General features: G+C 33.6%; 1 protein-coding gene across 2 annotated transcripts in view; it reads right to left on the bottom strand.

Moving 5' to 3' along the window:
• LOC118738808 overlaps nucleotides 1-27,792 on the bottom strand; it is a 374,533-nt gene that overhangs the window by 201,882 nt on the left and 144,859 nt on the right. For both annotated transcript variants that reach the window (XM_036469798.1, XM_036469799.1), the window contains exon 3: nucleotides 25,997-26,045. In XM_036469798.1, coding sequence (XP_036325691.1) covers nucleotides 25,997-26,045 — 49 coding nt within the window. The remainder of the gene's footprint in view (nucleotides 1-25,996; nucleotides 26,046-27,792) is intronic.

Below are 27,792 nucleotides of genomic sequence, written 5' to 3'. Positions count from 1 at the left end.
ATCCACTTATAAATGATAGAATAGTTTTTACTATAATACACCGACCCCCACTACTTCTGCTGAATGCAATGCGGTTGCGGTTGTCTTTTGTCCGATATCCATGTAAAAGGGAGTAGAGGAGAGTTATACTTGAGTGTGCTTTTCTTAATAATTTCCGTAATGCGATAAAGTCACAATACTCGAAATCAAAGCCAACTACTAGTTGCTACAATGCAGCAATGAAGTCTTTAACGATCGCGTAAGGGCAATCGCGAATAGCTGTGGGTGGGAGTTTGAAAGTGTGTGGCGGAAGTGAGATTGGTAGGGGGCTAGTGGATTGGCGAATTATATGAATTGAATGAAAGGATGACAATTTCATTTGTGTATCTATTGTACACAAAAAGCCGTCGCATCAATAGCATGAATTCATGGCTACAACCTATAAGCAGTGCGGGCGGCTTTTAATGGGCGCTAGGCATACAAAGGAGTTGTATACGCGCTTATTCAATGTTAGCTTTTGATTTCATTTTCGTGATGAAAAGTGATATCTTTGTACAGTGCAAGAAGGTACTCGATCTCAGTCATTTGCCGTACAAAATGCTTATAAAAGAATGCAATAGCAAGAAAGCGAATACGAATGGCGAGAATTTCAATTGAATTTTATTACAACTACACTATACTTAAGCTCAGCTGAAAGGACCTTTATGGCTTGCTGCGAGAATGAATGAAAACGATTGAATTTTCTCAAGTACTGATTTATTGAGTATAAATTAAAGTAACATACTTTTAGGGGAACATTTAAAATGGGTATTTTTCAGTTAGCTAATATAACCAAATGTATTTTGAATTATTACGCTTCAAGGCAATTATAATTTCCTTTAGCAACATATTGCGGAAGTTGCAGAGTGAAGCAGCATAAATAAAAAAAATGTGAAAAAATTACTGCAAGCTCACAAAAGTAGGCAACATACGAACAGCAGAAGCAATACATTTAAATGAAAAACAACGTGCTTGTCAACAGCGCATACAACTTTTTCGAGCTGTGTAAATAACAATTTAAACGCTAATGATGATATTTTTCTGTAACATCAAAAACTCAAACAACAGTGAAAGAAAAACAAAAATAAAATTTGCTGATGCCAAGAAAAATATGTATATATATGTAGTAGATGCTTGCGCTAGTAAATGGAACGAACGACGTACGGCGTACGTCAAGAAGGAAGTGGAAAAAATGTGCGTTTCCGCTTCCGTATGATACGGATACTGATACTTGAGTGACGTTGTCGGTCTGTAGGGAGATGCCATGCCAACAAGCATTCATTTATTGTCCTTCACACACACACACACACACACACACATACGAATTCTTAGTGCCCTCGTTTGCCAGCCATCATAGCTACAAAGCACACTCCCTCCAATTGTCAGCCCGCATACGAAAATTCCACTAACTGCACGGAACACTCGAACAGTTTCAGCAACTTAACGCACCCCGAAATAGACCGAACAATAACAAATCACTTCTTGAAGTAGGCTTTTAGGCGCACAAGTATCCAAAGCTTGCAATAAACTATGCTTCAACAATTGCGCTCACTTGCTTTCAGTTGTATGTGCCTTCGCCGACCTCCCCCGCTTATTTGATTTGCACGAAAAACTTCAAACAATTTTCGGCTACTAAAGCGAGGTATTCAAGCAATTGACAGGCTTCATTCATGGCCACCAATCAGCCGGCAGGCGAACGGTTAGATCGTTAAGCGGCTGGTTAGTTGGTGGTGTGAGCGTTGGAAATCGACATTGGATAGGCGCAGGCCTTCATAGTCAAAATGCTTGACTGACAGCGCAACGAAATGTTGCTGATATGATTTGACAGAGCTGTGGAAGGGGAAAAGAAGAAACTGTGACCCGGGAAAAAATTGACTAAGTAAGAAAAATGATATTGCAGAGAATTTCAGAACATAAATTGTGCATAACTGTGAGGTAGTCGACGGAAAAAATGGTATTGCCAATTGAAGTCTAAAGCAGAATGGAAAATAAACTAGAAATATTAAAAGAAATAGTGTTCGGAAGTGGAATTGGGAGCAGTAGTAGAAGAAAATATATTGGTAAAGCTAGAAGTCGAAGTAGGAGGAGATATGGAGATTGCACTAAAGCGGCATAGAAGTGGACGCCTGATATAGATGGGACAAAGGAGTGGTGGCGCCAATGCAATTAGCAAATCTTTTTGAAAATATAGAAACAAGCAAACTGCGTTTTAAAGATGTGTTATTACTTGGCGCAAGAAGCTAAGCTTAGTTGCAAGAAAGTCCAAAATAAATTTTCTTAGCTTCTAATGAAATTAATAGGAAAATTCTGGTAACTGTCTTTCGACTCACCATAGTCTTCTTTCGTAAGGTAATTGTCAATTCTGGCAATTGTCTTGAAAACTCTTTTCTGCCTTTCGAAATCCTAATTGAAAGATCTGCTAACGAGGAGGTCTGAGCGTTTTGCTGTTATCCTTTAAGTATTAAGTTTTCTATAAATTAAATAAAATTACAAACAAAAATTATAAACAATAAAAACTAAAAATTAAATTAAATTAATAAAAAAAAAGAATTTAATAAGTCAAGTTTCTACTTAAAAAAAGTCTAGAAAAAGAAATCTGATGAGGAGATGCGGGGATCTCAGAAATAGCAGCTATACTTTCTACCTAAGCGGTAAATCAAATATAAAAACTAACAGAAAACTAAATTTAAAAAGAAAACAAGTAAGAAAGTCTAAGTTCGGGCGGAGCCGAACATTAAATACCCGGCGCAAGTATTAAATATATGTTTTTTCACCCTTCCGCTAGATGGTAAGCCGAGGTGTATCAATTTTTAGTAAATTAGCGTCCTTCAATTTCGAAATATTGAAGTTTCAAGCATTTCTTAAATTTACCGTTATATGAGAATCGGCCGTTATTTTAGTCCGATTTCAATAATTTTCAACGTTTTGCTTACATGTGGCAAGTACAATAACCATACCGAGTTTGGTACAAATTGGTAGAACGGTTACCGATATACATATATGTGATCATAAGTGGGCGGTGCCACGCCCATTTTCCAAAATTTTACCATAAACGTATTTCTTGGTAAAGAATTGTTGCAAGCATCAATTTTGAATAAATTAGCTTCAATATTTAATGATTTATCGAAGATTTTGTATATCTCTAAATTACCGTTATATGGGATGTGGGCGTGGTTATTGTCCCATTTTTAAAATTTTCGGCCATTTGGTATCCTGTACCAAGGCCAACAACTGTGCCAAGTTTGGAAGAAATTGGTGCAGCGGTTACCAAGATATACACATGTAACCATAAGTGGGCGTGGCTACGCCCATTTTCCAAAAGTTTATAATATTCTTATTTTTCGTCTAAAAATTATTGTAAATATAAATTTTGAGTGAATTATCTTCTGTAGTTACTAAAATATCGCAGTTTTCGTATTTCTGGAAATTACCGATATAGGGGAAGTGGGCGTGGTTAAGGTCCGATTTCGCCCATTTTCAATGCCAACCTACCTTGGATTAAGGGAAACCTACATACCAAATTTCGTTGAGATATCTCAATTTTTGCTCGAGTTATCGTGTACACGGACAGACGGACAGACGGACAGACGGACGGACAGACAGACATGGCTTAATCGATTTCTTTTTTCATCCTGATCATTTATGTATACATTTGTCTATATCTATCTCGATTCGTTTTGGCTGTTACAAACAACCGTTATGTGAACAAAATTAATATACCCTTGTGCACAAGTGCGCTCGGGTATAAAAAATGAGTAAATTGCATTAAGAAAAATAAATAAAATAAGTTTCTAAAAAATTATTACATTAAAAAATATTTTTTTTATAAGTAATATAACCTTAAATGAAAGGAAAATTAAATTAAAAAAAAATTTTTAAATTAAAAAAAATGTTTTCTTCTTAAAACAATAAAATCTAAAAATTAACAGAAAATTAAATTAATAAAGTGAATTAAAATGAACTAGGAAAAAATGGAGTTTCTAAAAATGAAATGAAATAAAAAAAAAATTTAAGTAAAAATCTTTGAATTACAAAAAAAAAATTTTAATAAGAAATTTAAATAAGTTTCTAAAACTTTTAAAAATTAAAATAAATATATATATGAAAATATTTCTTTTTAAAACAAAAAAATTGAAAAATTTCAAAAAATTATAAAATAAAAAAAAATCCGCTGCCTGAGGATACGACTTCGATCTCTCGAATGGAATGCCAGTGCCTTGTTCACTCGGCCATTACAGTCGCTGGATATACAAGTGCCTTTTATCAAAAGAGTGTTTCACCCCGAAAGTTGGCATAGGAGCTTTTCTTTGTAAAACTTTCATGCCAGAATAAGCAAAGTATTTCAAACTATCTTGCCCACTGTCTTTCAATTGCCTTACAAAAGAAATTCAACTATTTTAGCCAGAATTTTGCCCTAAGGCGCCTGTGTTGGAATTTCGTAAATAGGTAAGTTCAATTGGTATGCTCAAAATTATGCAGCGTATTTGATCCCTCATACACCTGACTTTATTTTGCACCTCCTAAACTTCAAATTGCATATTTTTGGCTAATATTTTATACACTACCGCAGTAGGATTCTGAAAATCGCTACACTGAAATATTGTATAAAAATTCTCTATTTGAAAGCTTCTGCTGCATGGGTATATAAAAAATTTAAAAAGCATTTTCGAGACGAAAGTTCAGCGTAGTGATTATAAGCATCCCGCGGCTGAGGTCCTAATGATAACCTTGACCAATTCAATCCCATTTATGGCACCGCTAAAAGTATGCAATGCTTTACTTAAATTTAATACTAAAAACTATCAGATGTTCTTGTTCGATTCATCAAAGAAGCATTCAAGGCTAGGATAGGAGAGTGTTGGGAAACGATGTTTTTAAGTGTTTAGTAGTTTACAGAAGAACGCTGTTTAAACCAGGCAAGGCAGCGCCTAAAGGTATGCAGTGGACAGTTTCAAAGAAATTGGTTTTCGAAACAAAAATTGCTATCAGTACTATATAAAATTTTAAATTCAACCTGATAAGTGTCCGACTATATTCTCTATTCGGTAGTTTAAATTGAACACATATCAAAAATAAGGTCCGAAACTAGATAAATTTCGTCCTTAAAGCTAGTAGCTGTCTACCAGAGTTGTTCGTATGTGCCCTTTTACACATATATACATATATACGTATTGAAGTGCGTGGGAGAAAAGCATTGATTTTTCCGACCAAAACGATGAAGGAGACATAGAGAAGAAACTAGAAAAGAAGAAAATATGCAGCTATGCGTAAAGGAATGCGCACTTAATTCTGCTTTCTCTGTATTTTATGTGTTTGTTTCTCTTCACACACACACAAAAAACAATGCGTATTTATTTATGTCACACAGCTGTGCGTTTATATTTGCTTAGGGGCTTTTTTGCTCATCAGCAATGTTTATTTGAGCCCCTTACATCGATTTCCGCACAAATTTACGAATATTCCTATAAGTTTTTTTTTCATCTTTGAGGTCAAAACAATAAGTATACAGAAGTCGAAGGAAATTGTGTGCAAGGACAAATACATACAAATCTTTATGCGGTGTGTCATTCACATTGAATTCTTCATAAAGTAGAATTTTGTTTAACTGGCGCAGGCCCTGCCATTAACCGCACAACGCCTGGCTTTATGAGCGCTTTGAACTACATGACAATAGGCTTAGCTGCCATAATCACACATACACAAATACACTTACAATCTCCTCCTATTTATTGACATTTTTTCTTTGGAAAGAAAAGCTCACTGAATAAATGCAGCTACCTCATACCTCTACTACCCGTAAATGCACGCAACAATTCATGCCAATCAATACGTGTGAGTTTAAGCTGATTAACGAATTTTTGTGCGACTCGCACAAAACGCTTAGTCTACTTTTAGACTTCGAGAACGAAGCAAAGCAACACAAAGACGAGGGATGAAAAATTCGGCATGCGGTATTGTTGCTTTTATTTTGGGTGGGATTAGTGCGACTGAATAAGGAAGTTTTTTTACCAAAAGAAAAATATAAGGAAGAAAGCAAAAAGAATTTTATGCAACTGAGTGAGTTGAAGGAAAATCAATTGTGGCAAGGAAGTGGGAAAAAACAGTAAAAACTACAAAAATCTTCCAGTGGCAGCAGAAAATCAAAAGTTTTCTTTGTTTGAGCAAGATTTAGAAATTAAGACCACAGCTGTGGCGGTTGACGGTGAAGGACGCGGGGACAAAGAAGAAAAGAAATATCCGGATTTAAAATGGAATTTTTAATTTGCGAAGTATTATGAAAAGGGATAACGACATGGCGTTGTCGAACTGGTGAATCAACGCAAGGATAAATAAGATGGTAGCTTGTGTGTTTCCGGCGAAGGTAGAGTCAAGAGTGCGCTTAAGTACTAAATTGTAAAAGTTTTAGTAAATGCGTTTTTGTATGAACATACATACTTATGCATGTATAAGTTGACTCAAAAGTCAAACGAATTTGAAAATTAAGGCAAATGTACGGACAATGTTGTAAGCCGTAAAGTTAGCGAATGGGAGGGATAAAAGTAATAGATTTAGTGTAATTCAGCACCACTTTCAGCCATTCAGCATGCTTGAATTTTTAAGGGAGTTCCACATGAATTCAGCATGACTTGTAGCAAATTCAGCTTTACATTAAGTAATTCAGCAAAGTGGATAACTAGAGAAAAATTCTAAATTCACTAATATTTTCCGCTCGAATGATGTAAATTAAAAAAAAAAATAATATCAGTCAGCTTTGTTAGCATCCTTCCAAAGCTACAGAAAGCTATGTGTTACCTCTACGTAAACCTTAGTGAACTTTAGCAACACAGAAACTTGAGTTATTAATTGAAAATTTGTAAGTTTTACTAGTTCAGTGCATGTATCTGCAATTAAACGAGCTTGTTTTGTTTTTATAGTATGATTTTTTTTTTAATTTGTTCGCAACCTCAGTAAGTAAATTTGAATTCAGCATTCTGTTAAAGTACAAAGCTAGATAAAATGGTTGAAACAAACAAAGTTTTGCTATTCAGCAATGCCCAAACTACTAAGTTTAACGGGAAATTATTCCACATGCATATGCTATTGAATTTAATTCCAAATGTGGCAATTGGAGGGCATTAGAAATGTATGCTGCGAGTGAAATTAACTCAAAATTCTATCGAAATTTGTACAAGGTTATAGGTAAATAGTTAGTATTTTAATCCAGCGCTGCTGAATTGTAGTTATTCAACTTAAAGTACCAAATTAAAAGTTAATTCGTTAACTTAAAAGCTTATTCAGCTTTCCAAATATCATCACAACATCCTACGATTCATAAATGCTAAATGCTTACAAGCGCGTCATATTTATTTTAATTCTTAATTTGCCAAATAAACTTTCGAGCTAAACGTTTTATTATAGTTTGCTTCAGCGCTAGTTTTTATAATTCAGCAAACGAACACGTTTTCTTGACTTTTCAAAATGAATTCGTTTACCACGCAATATTACTTGGACTAGGCCAGCTACCAAACCTGATATTTTATATTATTATTATTATTTTTGAAAATCAATATGTATAATTAGTCATACATAAATATCGACATAAATGTTTTATTCGCATTTGTCTGTAAGAAAGCATTTTTCTGTAGACCAAATAAATATACAAATATCCATTTATAAATAATAAAAACCCAATTCAGTGCAGTATCAATGCATTCAGCAATTAAAAGTAATTATTGGTGATACGTAGCGCGACTGAAAGCTAGCTTATGTTGGCATGGTAATCATATTCAGCTAGGATTGATATATGTATATAAATACAGTGCTTGGATTTAAAAGCCTATTCGGCTTTCCAAATATTGCTTTTTTGTGTTGCATTAGGTTATATATACATGTCATCTACACATTTAATCGATCGATTATGTTTTGTAATATGCTTACTTATTCAGCGTAACTCAGCAAGCTGTAGTCAGTATAATAACAAAATTAATTTGGTCGCACGACTTCATGAAAATATGACTATATATAGCGCAATACTGCATATGTTTTTCCAAAATTTCTGCTGTAAGTGCCAAAAATTATGCAACAAAAGAAGACTCGCAATAAATAATCTAAAATATAAATGAAGTCACTCAATTTACTTATGAGTATTACTGCCCTATTCCCACAACACTGACAAAATTCATCATATGACTATTGTCACAATTACTGCGCCTAAAACACAATATAAACATTGTTTCGCCGTTGTCACTTACTCAGTAGGTCATAACAATAAAACTGACAATTGTCATACGACAGCTTAAAATAAATTTGCGGCATAGTATTAGGCGCAGTAGTAAAGGCAATAGTCAGCCGCTGAGTTTCGTCAGTAGTGTGGGAATAGGGCGGTTAATTTGCTAAGTATTGAGTTGAGCTGACACAAAATAGGCTTCTAATCGAAAAAGTAATAAAATACTCAAATATGCATACTTTTAGGCGCTTTTTTTATTGATACTGCTTCATATTTATGAGAACGTCAGAAAATTGTGTGGCATAAGGTCAAAGTTGAGCATAATTCCATGTGACTTGCGAGAAAATGAAGGGCAGTGAAAGCAGCGAAAACGGAATGCAGGCAGTGAAAAAGTGTGTTGATTAGCTGATATAAAAGTCAGTAAAGAGATAGATGGCGATAAATATATTCGCCTTTAGAGAGCGTGAGAAGCAGAAAATAGGAATTGCTAGATATCAGAAATAGGGTTTGAGTTTTTCATGAAGGTCTAATAAGTATTTATTTTTATTTCAACATTTTTTACAAAGCACCTCTTTGTGATGACTCTACCGAACAGTTAGGGCATCAATTGTTTTAAATTCTATGCATTTACTTGGGTTGGACCGCCGAAAACGCCTAATCAGCAGAAGCCAATCAGCATTTTGAAAGCATGCAGCCGAATATATTTTGTTCAAATAGTTGCTATTGTGTAGCTTTCATGCATGTGACAAATTTTGAAAGAAAAACGAGCTTTGTAATTTTACGAAGCGAACGTAAATTGAGTGGCGCAGAAGTGGTTAGGGGTCAGAAAAGTTAGACTAGCACGCTATTTTCAAATGTCAATTCTTTTATAAAGTTCAATAGGTGCTTGACTAAGTAATAAAATAAACTATAGGAAGCTTAATAAGTTACATAATATTAAAACTTTTTGGTATCGCGCCTAAAATCCGACCTTTTTCTTTGAATTTATATTAGAAAATAAAGAAAATACGAGTATGTTATCGAAAATTCATTCTTCGTAAGTAAATGTGTGCTTTTTGTGAGTCTGCACAAAGCAGTCAACGTGAAAAAATCGTAAAAGTATGCAAAATAGGGAGCAAGCACTCGTATAGCAAATAAGCAAGCGCTAGTTGCTGTGTATTGCCAATTCGCTTGACAGCCAAATTTCAAAATTGATATAAATGAATGCTCAATAGGCGCACAAGAAAACCCTATATACTCGCCTAAAAGTATGTATGCAATGCCACTTGCATAACTCAGATAAATTGATGAAGCAAATGATGCGCATAAAAGTATACTTGGGCACCTAATTTAGATTGATATTCTATGCCGATGGCGTGAAGATTAGAAAGAGCAAACGGAAATGAAAAAGGAAATGAAGAGCTTGAACTAATTCTGGTAGGTATGAATATTTTTACAGCTTTAGAAAGTGTGAAGCCTAAAAATATGTACCGATAAATTTGCAAGAGAAATTCAAATATTGAGTAAAGTTTTTCTGGCGTGTAATATTTTTTTTGCGCTATTTGTTGAAATATCTCAAGGAGTATAAAGTTTAAGATAAAAGCGAAGAAGCGAATGCCTAAAATTCTATTTTTCATCTGATATTATGCTAGGATTTCTGAGAATTTTGAAAATAAGTAGTTTCGAAAAAAAACTACTATATTTGGCTGCTTTGCTTCGAAGTACAGATTTATTCATAAATAAGTGTCAATGCGATGAACTAGATACATATATAAAAATAAATAACAGAAAATAAACTATACTCATAACTTTTTCTTCCAGCACTCGGAGGCACAAACGCATAAATAGTTGTGCGGTGAGAGAAGTAGCAGCAAATGAGAAAAGTTTTCCATCATTATTTTTATTATAATTCTTTCACTTACGAACTTTCTTAAACAAATACATAGATAGTTACTCGAGCTAAGTCAGCTGTTTTGTTCTTGTTTTCATAGTTCATTGCTTTTCAATTTGATGAATGCGTGTAATAATCACGCTGAACAGCTGTGCGAAGCTAATAAATAGAAGCGGAAAATCGCAGTGGAAGTAGCAACGGCAACGGCGGACAGCAGGAAAAGTGGTAGAGTATTTGTATTAGGATTGAGTAAAATTAATGTGCCTACATATGAGTGTCGTTAGATTTGGAGTTATTGCAAATGTTTATGGTGCGCCTCGATTGGTGCTATCGCTAGGCCGATTGTTACTGGCCGCTTAAGAAGGTATTAGGCACTAAGCTGATGGTGTATCTTTATCTTGAGTAACGCATGCATAGATGTGCTGAAGAGGAATATTAAAAAGGAAAAACGAAACTAATGTAGAATTTGTGACATATATTTAGGGGTGCAAGCGTGTATTGTTTCACGCTGATAAGCAAAATAGAGGTGTCGAAGTATAAGCTCAACTATATTTTTTCGACTATAGCTGAACATGAAGAAATTTGTATTTATCTAGGGAAATATGTGAATGGGGGGGGGGGGGGGTAATTATATATATGTATATATATATATGTACTATTTGCTTATTAAAGAAATAAAAATTAAAAAATAAAACATTGATTTAGCTAAATTCAGCAAAGTTTTGTAAGAATAAGCATAGTATTACAGGCATACGATGGCTGCAGATAAGTCAGGGCTATCCAGTGCAATTCAACAGGATATGGTTTAATTACAAAAGTGATATTTTATTTAATTTATTTCCATTCAGCTCAATTCAGCAGAAAAAATTTATCAGTTTTGCGTCACAAAATTATAAATTCATACTCTTTCAATTTGATTCGGCGAAGGTCAAGTCATGTATATTATAGATAAAGCATAGCGTTTTCGCTGTGGCTACAGCATCATTTTATTCAGCACGATTTAGCACTTAAGCATTTAAGTGTCGCTAATATAAAACCAACGCGATTTCCTGAAACTTACAGGTTTCAGGATTTTTTCAATCTGCTTAAAAAAACACTTTTTAATACGTATGTGTTGAGCGCCATTGGTCACGTAAGCCATAAACCACTATAGATTTGGAAATAATTGTACAACCTATTTGCTAATTCAGCGCAAAATTTAAAACTTAGTATATATTAGGAAAATCTAAAAATATGTAACTAAGCACCGCGAGAAATTTCAGTGTCATATACGTTTACTCAGCGCCAGTTTTAACAAATAAAACCTATTCAGCGGCTTTAGAATATCCTTCAAAATTCTGCCGAAAGCATTTTGTGCTGGTTTTATGCAAATATTTGAAAAATATTTTGCATTTGAAGCCATTTGAAATTGTCCAAAAATTTTAATAAAAAGTTTAACTACATTCAGCATAATTCAGCCAAGCTAAAAATGCTTTTCTTATTTTTAATATTTTGAAAGTCGAAAATTTTTATCAAATACGCGTACTGAGCTCGCTTCAGCGCATTAAACAGTTATTCAGCTGATATTTGAAATCGTATTTTACAACAGACAATTTCGTCATCTACTCCAGCGTAAGAAAGTAGGCAATTTTTTTTAATTTCGGAACTACTAAATTCAGTGGCTATTCAGCAGATTTGTTGAAATCTAAATCTGTTGCTGCTAAAAAAAGTTATTTTACATATTTTTTTGTCATTATGCCGGTTGTTGTTATACTTCTTTACCTGTTGTTGCTTAATTCTTTAAAAGCTTAATTTGTTATCATTTTCCAGTAAACACCAAATATTATACACATGGGAACTTAGTTCAGTATGCGTTGATATTAAACGCTTAAATATGTGTTAAGCTTTTGCAGGCTCATTTTCATCTTTAATTTCATCCTTGTTGCGCAACAACTTCTCATTAAAGTTGAACACACATACAGAGTCACACTTATTTTTGCACATACATATATGAAAACTCCTATACCAACATTTCATCCTTTGCCACACACGCAGGCAGGTATAATCTCGGTAAAAATAAACGTGTACGCCTGGATGTATGCCACGACATCAGCACTGTTCAGTAATTTCGTATGCTTTCTTGTATCTATAATGTACGCACCAACCCATACATTAGCAAAAATGCATATGAGTAAATATAACGCACGTTTGCGTGTATGCTTGTGTATCCATGCTGTAGCAAGTTATTTATTTTTAACTTTATTTATTTACTTTTTATGTGCGTTAATGAACTTTTTGGCCTCCATTAAGGTGCACAACTCTACCCCTACCCCTGCCTTTGTCTCAGCCTTTGCTACAGTTTTGCACAGTCCTGCTCCTCGCTCCTGCTCAGCTTCAGCAATTACGTTAACATTTGCTGCGAGGAGCAAGCGTTCGTGCGCCCTAAACCACCATAGTTTCCCCATATTACGTGTCTACTCTTCGTTTCATTCTTCATTTTCCGCAACGCATTTACCGTTTTTGTTTTTCTTCTTAATTTAATGTAATTTATCATCACAGGTGAGCTGCGTGAGTTGGAATTTCTACGCTCTGCGGCAGTTGATTTTTAATCTTTCGCAATCAACATAGCCTTTGAGCTTGCTTGCCTTAAGATAATTTCTTGTATAATTTTGGTTTGCTTTTTGTTTTTCTTTTGATGCCTCTTTTTTGCTTACTGTTTATAGTTCTTCATGACGGTTTCGCGTTTCGCTTAAGTGGAACTCACACCCTTTGCAGGAATTCCTGAGAGCTTCTGCGGTGGCTCTAGGTACTTGCACGTACATATTTATACTTTCATGTTGCCAAAATGAATATTTATAAGCATGATAAATGAGCGGCTGTTAGAAGTGAATTTGATTTAACTTTTTTGGACAGGGAAGTCAAATAAGTGTACTCGTATGAGATTGAATTTTATCGCATATGGGCGGGACTGATAAGAGGGTAGGTAAGCGTTATGCGAAGGAAGATGTATGGGCCAAATGTTTGTCCTATGGAGATGAATGTACGAATATATTTGTTTACAATGGACTTTTGTTATATTAAGTGCAAAAAGTAAACCCAATTTTACTATTTAAAAAATCACCATCCTAAAAGTCCTAGTAAAGTTTGCGATATTCTTTGAGGTTCTTATCTAGTTACTGGCAAAAAAGAAAATATTTTATAATCTGAAAAAATTTAGAATTAGAGAATTTGAAATAAAAATTAAAGGTTTAAAAAATTGTATATGCTGAAAACTGTACTTTCCAATTAACTTTTGCTTGTTTCTACTTCCAGTTTTGGCACTAAAAACTTATTGTAGAACTAAAAATAATAATAATTAACGTAAAAAATATCAATTAATTAAAAAATATATTTGTTTCGTCCTAGAAAGGTTTTAGAAATTTGTTCAAAGTTCTCATTTAATTTATTAATAAAAAAAAACGAATTTTCAAACAGATTTTAGTTCGAAGATTTAGGAAAGAATCTCTTATTTGTTTGACTAACATTTTTATAAAAAAAAACACAAAATGTAAATAACAATTAAAGGTTTAAAAAAGTATCGAGTGCCTAATGATTATGTCCGAATTGTATTTTTAAAATTTTGACGTAGAATACGTCTTACGTTTCGATATGGAGGCTATGCTGAAATGTTGTAGTTGTAATTTTTAGAGCTTCACTAAAACGCGTATTGCACGAAAACTAATGAAGAGATTTTAAAGATAATTTTGCCGTTTTAAAGACAAAATTCCAAACTTATCGACAGATTCATTTTTGTAAGTAACCAATTTCGTTACTGTCGTAGAAACAACGGTAAATATTGGCTTATTTTGGTCAATTTTGAGCCTTTAAAGTGCTCTAGCAACTTCTGATTTGCAGATATAACTTTCATTTTCGGGGTATAGATTCTCTGGAGCAACAGAAATACTATCGTGGACAAATTTTATATAAATTTAACAAACATTGAGCATTTTAAGGCAAACAATTTTTGAAAAAATTAGCAAATTTTTTTTATTAACAAAATGCTCGAAAACCGCTCGAATGATTTTGTTTTTATTTTCTTTAGTAAAAAATTCAAGTATTTTCCTTTCGCTTGGTATATGGGAAGTATTCGTTGATAGGAGTATGTTTATTTGATTCATATATGGGCATAAGTGATTTCCCATACAAAATCACTTCGTCATCGTTTTGCAAACACGTGCATGCGCTGGAAGTGAGGGAACGAGACAAAAAGTATGTGTGTGTAGATACTTCGGCTTTTGAATAACAGATGGCACAATATTTATAACCAAATCGCAGCGTATGTATGTAAATATATACCTACGTACATATGTTGATTGCAGCTAATGTGGATCTGATTCTCGAATCTATGTATATATATATATGTACATAAATATTTGATATGTACATATATGAACACATGTATACATAATACGCGAAAACTTTTTGAAGTGAAACTGCTTTAGCGCTTCTTGAGTATATGCACATGCACTTGCTAACAAAAGGTTAAAGAATAGCACTTAGAAAAATGACAAAACAAGAACTAAAGTAAAGGTGAGTAACTACAAAAACAAAGATGCGTAAAGTTAAAGGCTAAAATGAAGACATATGTAAATTTAAACACTTTACTTATATAATGGCAAAGGTGAAGGGGAATATGTAGATGAAGAATATGATAACATAAATATAAAGAAAATATGCGGATGAGGATACCGATAAAAGTAAAGATGAAGATAGAAGAAGAAAGATTTATACAAAGGTAATTATAGAGAAAAGGATATAGACAGAGACTCAATCTGGGTACTATTTCGGGATTTTGAGAGATTTTCGGAATTCTCGGGACTTATCGATAAAATAATCGATTTTAGATCGGTTTTGTTATCGAAAACTTTATCGATATTGTTATTGATTTTGCTATCGATATTTTCGGAACTTATCGATATAATAAAGGATATCTTTTATAGATTTTGTTATCGATATTTTGATCGATTTTTAATCGATTTTGTTATCGATCTTGTTATCGATATTTTTATCGATTTTGTTATAGAAATTTTTATCGATTTTGTTATCGATTTTTCTATCGATTTTGTTATCGATGTTTTTATCGATTTTGATCTCGATGTTTTTATCGATTTTACTATCGATATTTTTATCGCTTTTGTTATCGATATTTTTTCTTAGTGTGTGATTTCGTTTTTGACTTGGATGTGCTCTTAACCCTACCACGTATTCTACGTTTAAATTTAGCGGCTGTGTCTACGATACAGCCTGCAGGCCAAGACGAAGGCGATGAACTGTTCCTTTTCTTTAATTTATCCAAACTATACTTTTCCAATAAAATTTTTTATTAAATTATTCAAAAGTGTTTTTTCAAATCAAATTCATTTGAAACAATTTCTATTATTTACTATTCTGAAATTTTTTTGTTGTGTTTTTTTTCTAAATTTAAATTTCAGTAAAAACTGTTTTTGCAGAGATACAATTTTTAAAAACCGTGAATACTTTTTACTTCTTTCTTACCTCTTTCAAAATGTAGAAAATTTGTATGCGTAAAAAATGGTTTTGTTAACTCCGAATAGCTTTATGGCTCTATTTATATAAATTTCCCAAAATTTGAAAAGCCATTACAGTATGCCCCGCATTATTGGGTAAGAAAAATTGCACAAATATTTGCCTTATAATCCGGTTAATCAAATTAGCCGCAACCATTTCAAAGTAAAAGTCCGCTTTTTGAACGGGTTATCGAGTTGTTGGCTAAAATAGATGGGAGAATCGATTAAGCGAACACTAATCAACCAGGGAACACTGTATTTCTTTCGTAAATTGAGATTTAATAAGGCTTATTTTCTACCAAAAAATGTTACCTCACGCACAAAGACTAAGGAGAGGGAAACGAAAAGGAAACCTTTTTTGGAGAAAAGAAAACGCTATTAGTCTGGTCAAATTCCGATGAAGAGCAATAATTTATACATAGACAAAAGATTGCAGTGCTGATGCTCCGTAAAAAAAAATATATATTTTCTTAAGCAGACGTCCTTAGCGAAATATTTCTTACAAAATGTTTTGAAACGCAACAAATTTTTCTAGCAAAATTTTTCATATTTTTCATTTAATTTTATTTTAACACATCCAAAACTAAAGTAAAGCAGAAAACGAAGCTTAAATATGTATATGTAACCCACAATTTTATTTATTTTGCTTATATGAAATGGTACATATGTATTTTTAGACTTCGGTTTCGGCATAAAAATCCAAAGTCTATTTAAAAATATATGTATAAAAAATATTTTATGCGCATCTAATTTTTCTGAATTAAAATTTTTAGCTATAAACCATCAAATGTAAAATTTAAGCTCTTGTTTCTTAGTTGCACACAAATGAAAAAAGTATATAAATATGTATACATATTTATGCCCACATTTCCCTGAAAAGACATTTACTTGGCATTTAATTTCCCAACCGCAATTGCAACAGCAATCATTCAATTTCATGCCTTGTATGCCGCGCTGCAACACAACCTCAGCCTCAGCAGCGGCAGTGGCAACTTTACAACTCACTTTGCCAACGCAACCAACAACGGTACATAGCACAGCAAGTAGCTCAGAACAGCGGGAAACCAACCAACTAAGGCAGCAGTGGCAGCGTGGCAGCAGTAACCGCAAATCATAATTTATTTTTGACTTGCCACAAATAGTCACAATTTATTTACTGAAGAAAACAAAGCAAAAGCAACAACGCCATACGTACATACAACATACGAACAAACGTAGTAATAACAGCAGGGTAATGCATTGCAAAAAAAAAACAATAGCAAAAACAGCAACAGCAAATGAACGTATGAAATTGCATTCAACAATACCAGCAGCAGCAGTGATGTGGCAAAAATATTACGTGCATAAGGTAGATATATTTTACATAAAAGTATGCTATGCTTGTCATGGCGATTGTTATAATAATGATAATGGCATGGTGGAGGTAGTGATTCTACTGCTGATGCTGATGCTGCTGCTCCTACTGTGGAAGTAAAGACAAAAGCTTCTAAAAATGGAATAAAATAAAATAAATCTCACTTCCTGAGCTGTGACTGTCTGCTACGTAAACACATGTATATGCATGATTTTGTTGTTGTGCCACGTATGATTTGCTTGTTGTAGATCTGTAAGTATACAAGCGTGCGTGCGCAAATCATTTGTGCATATACCTATATATGTACGTAAGTATATTTTTGTGCATTTGCTAAAGCTTTTGCTTACGTACGTGCATTGTAAATTTATTATGTCTGACATTTGTGTTGAAAGGTGAAAAATGTTGCAAGTTCATCAATTTTAACTTAAACTACTTACGACCGAATGCACACACACACACACACATGCTTGGTTGTGCGAGGGTGTCTTTTGTGCCATTTTCTTACGCATACTTCTCTTAGCCTTAGGGATAGGCAGAAAAACAAGTATACTTTTGGGCATTGCCTCTTTGGTGTAATTAATTGATAGTTACTTTAACAGCAAATTTTTTATTTCTTTATATAAATTATCTTGCCGGTTATAAAAGTTCTTTACTTTTTCACCAGTTGGATTCTGGGAGCCCTTATTTCGGATCTTTTGAGACGATAGACCTTCCGTGCTGAATTCATATTTATTTACATTTTGTATGGAATGGCCCTAGTTTCCAGGCCTTCCAGTTCAGCTTCCCTTAAAAGGGAAAAATTTACATGAAATAAAAATGAAAGTTTGAATTTAACATAACAGTAGAATAACACCGATGCACCTGCTACGATTTTTTCTATTATTTGACTTTGGTTGCCATGTAAACCCACCTTCTCGTCTGCCTTCGAATTGCAGGGCTATTAGAGATTTCTTATAAAGCTTCCAAAGAGAAATTGTTATTGAAAAATCAATCCCGAAGCAGTTTATTTAGAAGCTTTCCTCATTTTGTCGACTGGGTATCTAAGGTCCGGAAGGAATACAATTAAAGTATACATCAAAATACAGCGGCATCTATTGGAATTCAAAATATTTCGAAATAAATTTTATACGATCTTCATGGATGCTGCCCTATTTAACAACATAGCCTAACCTAACTATAGCAGAATTAATCCCCACAGACATTGCTCACAAGATCAAAGGAAACCTAATGCAGCAATAAAAAAAGCTACGCGCATTGATTCTAAGAGCGCAGCTAGGTAACCCTGTATATGTGGAATGCAAAATGTCGCGCTGTGGCAAACGGAACATTGACTCGTCAACTCATTACAAACATTAAGGCAGTGCTTAATTGGAAACACGGATAGGTAGACCATTATCTCACGCAAATACTAAATGATTATGGTTGCTGCAAAGGCTTTATAAAGCGGTTTATGAACGAGAAAGATCCCTTTTATAAGATTTGTGGTCACGAAGCCACAGGCAAGATATTCTTTACTATGCGGAAATGCCTCCTAAATGTATGCTTTAATATTTATAGTGAATTAAAGAAATCTGCTAAGTAGCAGTTTAGGAATCAGATTTATGAAGATTAAAATTAATGCAAGGAAGAAGGTAAAGTTGAATATGTAGAAGAAGAAAGGGATAAAGGCAAAGATTGGAATAAAAGTAAAGAAACCTAAATAAAAACGAAGGTGAATATGAAGATGAAGATGAAGATGAAGATGAAGATGAAGATGAAGATGAAGATGAAGTTGAAGATGAAGATAAAGATGAACATGAACATGAACATGAACTTGAACATGAACATGAACATGAAGGTGAAGATAAACATAAACATAAACATTAAAAGCGATAGAGACAAAGATAGAGAGGAAGAACGTGATAGGGGTAAAATGGAAATACAACCGAGGAATGTGCGATGTTATATAGTGGGGTGTTATGCTACATATGTTATGTTATTTAATCTTATGTTATGCTATGTTATGTTATGCTAAGTACTAAGCTAAACTCCCCTCCACTTAACCCATTCCCACTAATGTTATTTCAGCTCAACTCAACTCACATAAACTATCCTTAAATTTAGCGGTTGAATTTCAATCGCAGGGCGAACCCTAGTATATATAAAGCGCACGTTAAACCTGTGGCTCTTACAGCACCACTAATAGATTCAGAAGCTAAGTCTAGTTTCGTGGACACCATGTGACTAACGACCAGCGACACGATGTACATGTAATGTATCGTATGTGATAATATATCTTAGAACTTATATTTGTAACACAACAATTTTTCTCTTCTAAATTTGAAAGTACATTTTTGCATGAGTATATGAAAAAATATTGTATGCGCTTCTTTTGCAATACTCAACCTTACTTACACACTCTCTTACCGCTATTACACCATACTCATTTATTATAATTTTGTTTTTGTTTTTTACCACCTCACACATACAAAATCATTTATTTCTTTCGCTTATTTATCATTTGGCATTTTTCGTTGCCTTTGCTACCACTTTTAGCACACTGATGTGAGTGTGCGTTTGCCTCGTCGCATTTATATTAATTTTTTTTGGAGATTTACATCACAGGCTGTGACTCAAATCACAAACGAATGCACTCGCTCAAAAACAAATGAAAAAATAAATAAAAGAAAATACACCTACACGCACATTCTGTGGGGCATTAATATTGTGGCGTAACGCCAATAATACACACTTGCCGCTGATCGCATTCTATAAATGTTGGTAAATGTGTCACATAGGCCAACATATGCATCATCATTACCTCTGTATTGTAGCGAATTTCCTGCGCTTGTTACGTGTATATGTAAACGCTCCATCCTCACGGCCACCCATTTTACTCCTGCCCTTACTTCTTACATTTCTTTAATTCCAGCTCACTTAATGCTGTTGCACACAATTGAAAATGGTATCTGTGTGTATCTTCTTGCTACCTCTGCCTACTTTTCTTATCACTGCCGCATGTGACGTACTTCAGCGTACACTGAAACGTACTTGCTTGCCACCGAGCCTGACTTGTTTGTACGATTTTATTTTTACCTTGTCTGTCGCATTGTTGTGCGCGTAATTTGTTCTTGTCTTACGTTTGTAATGATGTCACGTAAATTGAATCCGTAAGTTCGTTATTATATTTCAAAAGATACTCAAGCTTTCACTCAGCAGGCGAAGTGAATCAGAGGAGGAACAGTGAGTGGAGCAAGTATTTCTGTTGTGGATGAAGTATTTCTGCAGCAGGTGAGTAAGAGTGGTAATGTTGGGAGTGAACGTCAGTTTTTATTGTTGTAATCATATATTCGCATACAAATTTGCAAACATTCCCACGCACATATACACATGTATACCTCTGATTGAGGCTGCCTTTCATGCTCAATTTCCTTCTTACTCCCTCCGTTCTTAAGCTGCTGGTTATGCTTGTAATTGAGGTGGAAATGTGAGCACAGAGTTCAAAGTGAAAAAGTTGTAGACCAAAAGAAGAGTGCAGTTGAGAGAAAGAGAAGTGGCGAAAAAAAAACGTTGAAAAAAATCATAAAAAATTCGAAGACTGAGTCCTTAAAAGCATTTAGTTGCTGGGAATATAATATTTAGTTGTTGACATGCAACTTGCTGCCGATGTGAGCTGTAGTGGGATGAGGCGGTGGGAATTGAGGACATGATTTTTTTTATGAAATCGACTTGCTCATCGTCAATGACGTGTCGATGGCGGAGTCTGAAGTATGAGAATGTAAAGGACAAATGTATTATTGAAGTGTACTAATGATCGCTTGTAACTTAATTTAAGAGTAGTCGGAGTAGAAAGGAACTCAACAGAATTTCTTTTATTAAATTAAACGAAATTTTCCGGCTTCATTTTTCTTAACACCATTTCATAATTTAAAGATTCACCAGTTTTGAATCAGTCAAATACTTTTTCTAAGGTTTCATTCAATAAAAAGCCAGAAATTCTCACTGAGCTAGTACCTTATCTACTTATGGAAAACGCATCACAGTAAGGAGAGGAGTGTCCAAGGGCATGAAATAGCGAATAATTTGTTAAGGAATGTTACCCGGCAGACATATTCCGACATTTAATATTGCTAATTTTGGTCGCCAAAAATCTCCAAAATAATAGCAAAAAGTTGAACTGAACAATACGTAGGAACGCTAAAATGACAAAACACAACTCCGAGACACGTAAACTTAATTTTGGGCCGTATGTTATGGATCTCTTTCCCTTTTTTTTAGATCAGGTAATTTTTCCAAGATATTTTCATTGTAAATTGCGAACAAAATTCAAACTCTAGACAAGTATGGCGTATGAGTAACATTATTTCCTGAACCTATTTCATATAAAAATTTTTGGCACATTTTCATTTAACCATTCTAAAGTGTTTTATTCATCCATCAATTTTCACCGTTAGTACCTTAGTTTTTTGGCAGAATACAATTCTAAAAGAATTACAAAATTTTTAATTTTTTTAATTTTTTCCTTGTTAAAGTTTGGATATCTTTTTTCCTAAAAATGGAGATACCTTAGGAAAATTACCTCATCTGGAAAAACGGTATACAGATCGGTGATCAACGATGATATTTTTCTGACAGTGTAATGGACAATGCTAATGAGTGGGCCAGTCATTTCTGAAGCCGTTTGAGAAGTGCTTGTTTGCGTATGTAAGCTAAGAAAACAAATGAAACTGATCTCACTTTCCGTAAACTTTGTATGTTACATACCTTTAGGCGCACTTAGCAACATAGGTCACCGGGTAACTCAGTAGGTAGATGCTTCTAAGTTTGAACCGCTCGATGCCTTAATTATTAGGAAAACCTCGAATGAAAGGATTTTGCGATAAAAATCAAGTATTTAATTCACCAGTTCTTTGTTTAATAGCCTTAGCCTTTTGAGGTATTTGCAGCTTATTTTTGCTTTAAGAGTTCGTTAGTTTTTGGTAAAATATGATTACAACGAGCGAGGTCCCTACATGAATTTCTTCACACTTTCATACGTAGCTGTATAGTCTAAAATGCCTAAAAAAGATCATCTGCTATTCTTGATCGTCATTAAATTATATGTTCCCCCATTTATGATGTTATTTATGTATGTGATTGTCGATATAGTTATCCATAAATTGACCGATTTTGTTAGGAGAACGGTCGTCTATATATACCATTTTCGACACCGTTTTCAAAATTATAATTTTTTTCCAATGTTGTTATCGACGTACGTATCAACTATGAATCTATTGTTATTATCGATAAATATATCGATTAATTATTGATTTCGAAATAGTTCTTCGCTTACTATCGATTTACTATTGGCGCTAATATATGTACAAGAGTACAAGATTCGACATTGTTGAAGAAATTCTCTTTAGTTGGAAACGTTGTTATCGATATTTTATTCGAAGCTGCATTGTTGTTATCGATATTAAATATATCGATTATGTATTGACATACAATTTTCTATTATTTACACTTAATTGCAGCATTTATTTAAGTTAAGACTGTTTAAGACTAACGAAGCATCGAAGTAAAGGGAGGGAATAAATTTTTACATAAACAATTTTTGGTATTTTATTTTAAAACTATAATGATTTTTCTCATACCTATAAGTCTGTATATCTTTTATTAAATTTCCATGAAATTCAAACCAGTTAACATACTCTCCTTTTTCCATAATGTTTTAGATGCCTTTGCCGCTTATGCTTAGGGTTCCGAATTTCAGACTTTGATATCGATACTGAGTACTCATTCTGGCATCGAGCTCATGGTATCGATACTTTAAAAGTATCAGGGAAAAAGTATCGATACTACTCAGTATCGGACTCATTGAAATACGTTATTTGGGATACTAAAATTATTTTATTCTTCAATCGTATATCTAGTTATTTCCTGAAATTAAAACAATAGAAATTTGATTTTTGTTTCATTGCAGAACTGGCTTTCACGTTAGAAGTAATTTTAACGTTAAATGTACATACATACATACATATATATATATACATACTTTCACGAACTCCAAATTTTATTAAGAATTTTTGTAAACTTTTTGGGTATGCATTTTTGTAGATTATTCAATTTTAGTATAATAATGTTCAAGTTTGAATTAAAAGTCAAGCGTAGTAGGCTACACGTAAAGTTGAATAGGTTACAAAACTACATACCCAAAGGTTTCTAAAAATTCTGCATTTTCGTGAACTTTGCGTAAAGTTTTATGGCCTCATTCATAAAAAATGAAAAACGTTTATAAACTGAAAAATGTAAGAAAATTTAATTTTATTAAGCTCTTTAAACCTATTTTTATTAATAAGGCCATTTAACTTTAACTTATTTGGTTTATGTTATGCAACAGACTACACGAAGTTTCAGTTTATTTTTAGTGATGGACAAAATTGTATGATAGTAATCCATATAAGCAAAGAAAATTAGGTTGCCAATTTAAAAAAAAAATTAAAAGTGTGTTTTTTTAAAAGTTTTCGATACTACGAGTACTTTACAAAGTATCGAGTAAATTCACCCAATAAGGTATCGAGTATTAAAGTACTAATTTTTATAACCTAAGTATCGATGCTTACTCAATATCGATAGTATCGTTCGTTCGTTATTGGGCTTTCGGGCATGTCTTTAGGTACAAGCTGTCTAACCAATTACACATCTGTCTCTAAAGCGAACACACATTCATAAGTGTCCATACATACACATAACACAGTCTGCAGGATAATCGCATATCCTGAAAAAGAATCTTTGCTCACCGCAAGCAATTAAACTTGTCACAAATAATTGCATTTACGTACACAATCCTAATTCTCACTTCTCGCACACTTTGCACACTCCTTGCATATGCTAGCCTTTTTCACTGGCCGCATACAAAACTTGTCGCCATCTTTTATAACTATACTGACTTCAGTCCGCCAACTGACAGACACTAACAAGACTTAGATACTAGTTAGACATTTGAAGCAGCGAGTCAGTCGAAAGTTGAATAAGAAACCACAAAAAAATAATTGTCATCATCGTCAACAAGACAACAAACTATATAGATAGATCCATGCACACATTTCAAGCTTGTAGGAAGTTGTGCGACACGGCGTATGAGCAATGTAGTGACGGCAATGTAGTGACGGCAATGTTGCTAGTTTATTTGTCTGTTTGCATGTTTTGAAGTGCTCAGTGGCGCTTTGGTGCACGCGATAAGACAAGTTTTATGTACCAAAAGACTTTGATGCCTTGGTTATGTATTGCGGAGCTGGTCAGCCAGTCAGCCAACTCGGCAGCAGAACGAGGGCAACTACCTTAAGCGCTAAATAGTTAGCAATTGCTTAGCGTTTGATTGTGTTGTTGGCTAGCTAAGAGTTGAAGTGGATTACGAATGGATGTCAGCATAAATTTTGTGGAAAGAGCGAAAATGCAAAGACGAACAGCTGCCATTCAACCACAGAGCGTCGAAGCAATGCAATTGGCTCAAGAATGCAGCAGTAATTCCCGACCAATTTCCGTTGTCGGATTAGTACAAAACTTTAAATTGTTGCCCAGGCAGCTGGCAAAGAAACGAAGTAGCAAACAAATCAACAAACAAACAAGTAAACAGTTCAAGAAATAGACAGTTAGCGGGTAGTTAGTTAGTAGGGCATAAGGAGAAATGTAGAAACTGAAACTCAAAAGTCAAGATATGTCTGGCTTACAGCTGAGTAGTAAAATAGATGCAAAATGTGTGCGCAAAAGGTTACTCATCGCTGTCACTATTTTACACTACTTCTCCACCTTCCCTATTGAACATTATCTTCTCTTTACTCTCGCACACTTTTATACTAAGTTTCTTTCCTCCTCGAGTGCAATGAAACGATTAATACTTTGACATCGTCCTCTAGCAAAGTTTAAAGGTCATATGTATGCTCACTCTACCCTACCAACTAGCTTGTGGTTTGTCCATCCACTTTGCCTCGCAGCATTCGCAATGCGCTGGGTATTATTTGCTTGACTTTGTTTGAATGTCCTTTTTGTTTCTAAAATACTTAAAGTTTTAGCTCTTGGCTTGAATTCTATGCATCCATGTATGTATGTATTTATATACATACGTATAAGTACGTAAGTACATATGTATGTACAGATGCGCAATTCATATGGTTGCGTACCTATGTGTGCCGCAGTTGCTGCAACTTTTGTCTTCTATTTATTGCTTTTTGTGGTAAGATTTGTAGAATTTCTTGCATACTTTGGTTTTCATTTCTTCTTCATTTTCATTCATTGTTTTATTCGTATTTTTAGTTTGCATACTTTTGCTTGCCAACCAAGCGTTGGTTATAATTGTTTGACATCGCTGTCAGCGATTTAAATTGAATTGGAATGCATTGCATTGCTTCAAGTCAAAGTGACAAAGGCAATAAACGTGTCAAAGGCTATTAAATGAGAGTGGGGGCCGAGAGTAAGAATGTCTAAGGAATCTTTGGAAATATGGCTGCTAAGTGAAATGAATGAAACTGAGTTTCGGCGCCTATTTGAGTAGAAGATATTGTGGAAAATCTTGTAAAATATAAGAAAAGTGATATGAAGTGAGTGTAGAAACTTCTAAAAAAATAACATAAGAAAATTCGTAGAATTTTGTGTAGTTAAACATATAAAAAATTTAACATTTTCTTTAATTTTTAAATAGCAGCTCAGGTATAACCACGCCTGGTAAAAAAATCTACTAAAAATCCCATCTCCAAATTTTTTACGCCACTTTTTATTGACAATGTTTTCTTTTAATTAATTTTAGTAAGTAAAATAGACTCTCTTGACTGTTTTTTCAACAAAAAATGTATTTGAAATTCTCACTTCAAGGACCGTTTTCTCAAGTAGCTTTTAAAATTTGTGTGCCCTTTAGTCACAAATCCTGTCTTCAAAAAGTCTATAGTTTCGAACAGCGAAACAATTTGTTCGATGATAGAATTTTCATTGTTAAATTTTTTAAATAAATTATATATTTGTTTATTAAATTTCTGCTTGAAACTTACCGCTTCGACTTTCACTTTCAGCTGGCTTGAGCTGTAAAGCACGGTTCATCTGCAATGGAAAAAAGAAAAAACATTTAGTAATCAGATTTATTTTAGCTCTGCAAAAGACACAAAGTATTTTAAAAGACTCTTGGTCAGCCAAGGTAATATTCGGAGATATGAGTATATATGTATGCACATTAGAGTGGCCCTTGCTTTCATGCAAAATTTCACTAAATGAAGGCAAAAAAAAAATTGCTTTGATTCATCAAGCAGCGTTTACCGAAAGCCTATGTGAGAATGTCGCGTCGCAAACTCGCATCTGGTTTTCCAAACACAAAATTTGTCTGCATAACACCTAACTAAATGACATTACCAAATACATAATTACAAAAACACATGTTTCGACACGCATAAATCAAAAAATTGTTTGCTGAATAAATAGTGATGTGACTTTCCATACATATTATAAGGTGCGACAAAAAATCAAAAAAATTTCTAAACACACGAAACAATATACTCCCAAAACTAGTAAAAATGCGTTTTTTGTTTATTTGTCCGACATCAAGGACTTTGAATCTTCAAAGATATGAAAAATTCAAAAAATTATTGAACAAAATTTAGTGCGATGTAGAATAATAATATGGTCACCAAATAAAAGAAAAAATTTTATAGAATTGAAAAATGTAAAATGTTTTTGGTGCACAAGGAAGAATAGGTATTGAAAATGTCCTTTTAAATACTTTTTTTTATCGTAAACTAGTAAAGTTAAAAGGACAATTTTAATGCCCTTTCGTCCTTCCGCAAGAAAACATGTAATTTTCTTTTAATCTTACAGGGTTTTCACTTTTATTTGACACCCATATTGTTATTCTACATTGCTCAAAATTTTTTAAATATTTTTTATTTATTTATCATATACTTGAAATTTCAAATTCCTTGGAAAAAAATCCTGACGTCAGAGAGAAAAACTAAAACCTCAGTTTTACTATATTTGGCCACGAGTTTCATGAGCATATTAATTTTTGTGTGAGAAAAGTTGACTGTCGCACGCTGTTATATGATATCTACATTTATAAACGACCGGCCAGGAATCATTTTTAAAGGAAGGGTTTTAAAGGTCTCGGAAATATTTTTTATTGTACTTTTAACAGCCAAAACTGTTTAGAATTGATTTCCAGGGCGCTACTGAAAACCTCGGACACGGTTGTAGTAGAAATATATATTTTATTTAAAACTATCGGCGGAAAATGCTACAAATGTAGGCTACCGAGCACATGAAGGTTAACATGGTAAACAAAAAATCAATTTATGTAAATATATATGAACATATGTATATGTCTATATATCAATAACACAACCAACTTTAAGCTTTTTCCACTTAAACTTCTATAACTTATTTTTAGTCAGTTCCATCAGCAAAATGCTTTTCCAGTTTTAAAACAAATGGAAACACTTAAAATTGTTACTAGTGGCTTTGACCATCAGAGTCACATGCATACAGTTAATTCATGTGGTTGTAGCTGATAAGTACATACAGATATAATAAACCAACAATTATATGACACCAATAAATTCTATAAAAAACTTCGCAAGTGTATTCTGTTACTTTTTTACTTTCACCTTTTACTATCTGCCTATCAGTGCAAGTCACCTGCAGATTTAACGTTAATTTTATTTCTCTACTGCACAAATGAGTAGCCTTTGTTTTACTCAAAAGCCCTCTCTCCGCCATTACTTGCTGTATTTTACAGCAATCAAGCGCAAAATCCTCAACAAATCACCGGTAAAGTTAAAACGAATTGAAATAAAGTAAA

The sequence above is a fragment of the Rhagoletis pomonella genome, unplaced genomic scaffold, assembly GCF_013731165.1.
Source record: "Rhagoletis pomonella isolate Grant_MI unplaced genomic scaffold, Rhpom_1.0 Rhpom_scaffold_00005, whole genome shotgun sequence".
NCBI classification, from domain to species: Eukaryota; Metazoa; Arthropoda; class Insecta; order Diptera; family Tephritidae; genus Rhagoletis; species Rhagoletis pomonella.
The sequence above is the reverse complement of the archived record's forward strand: the minus strand, read 5'-3'. Positions and strand labels throughout refer to the sequence as shown.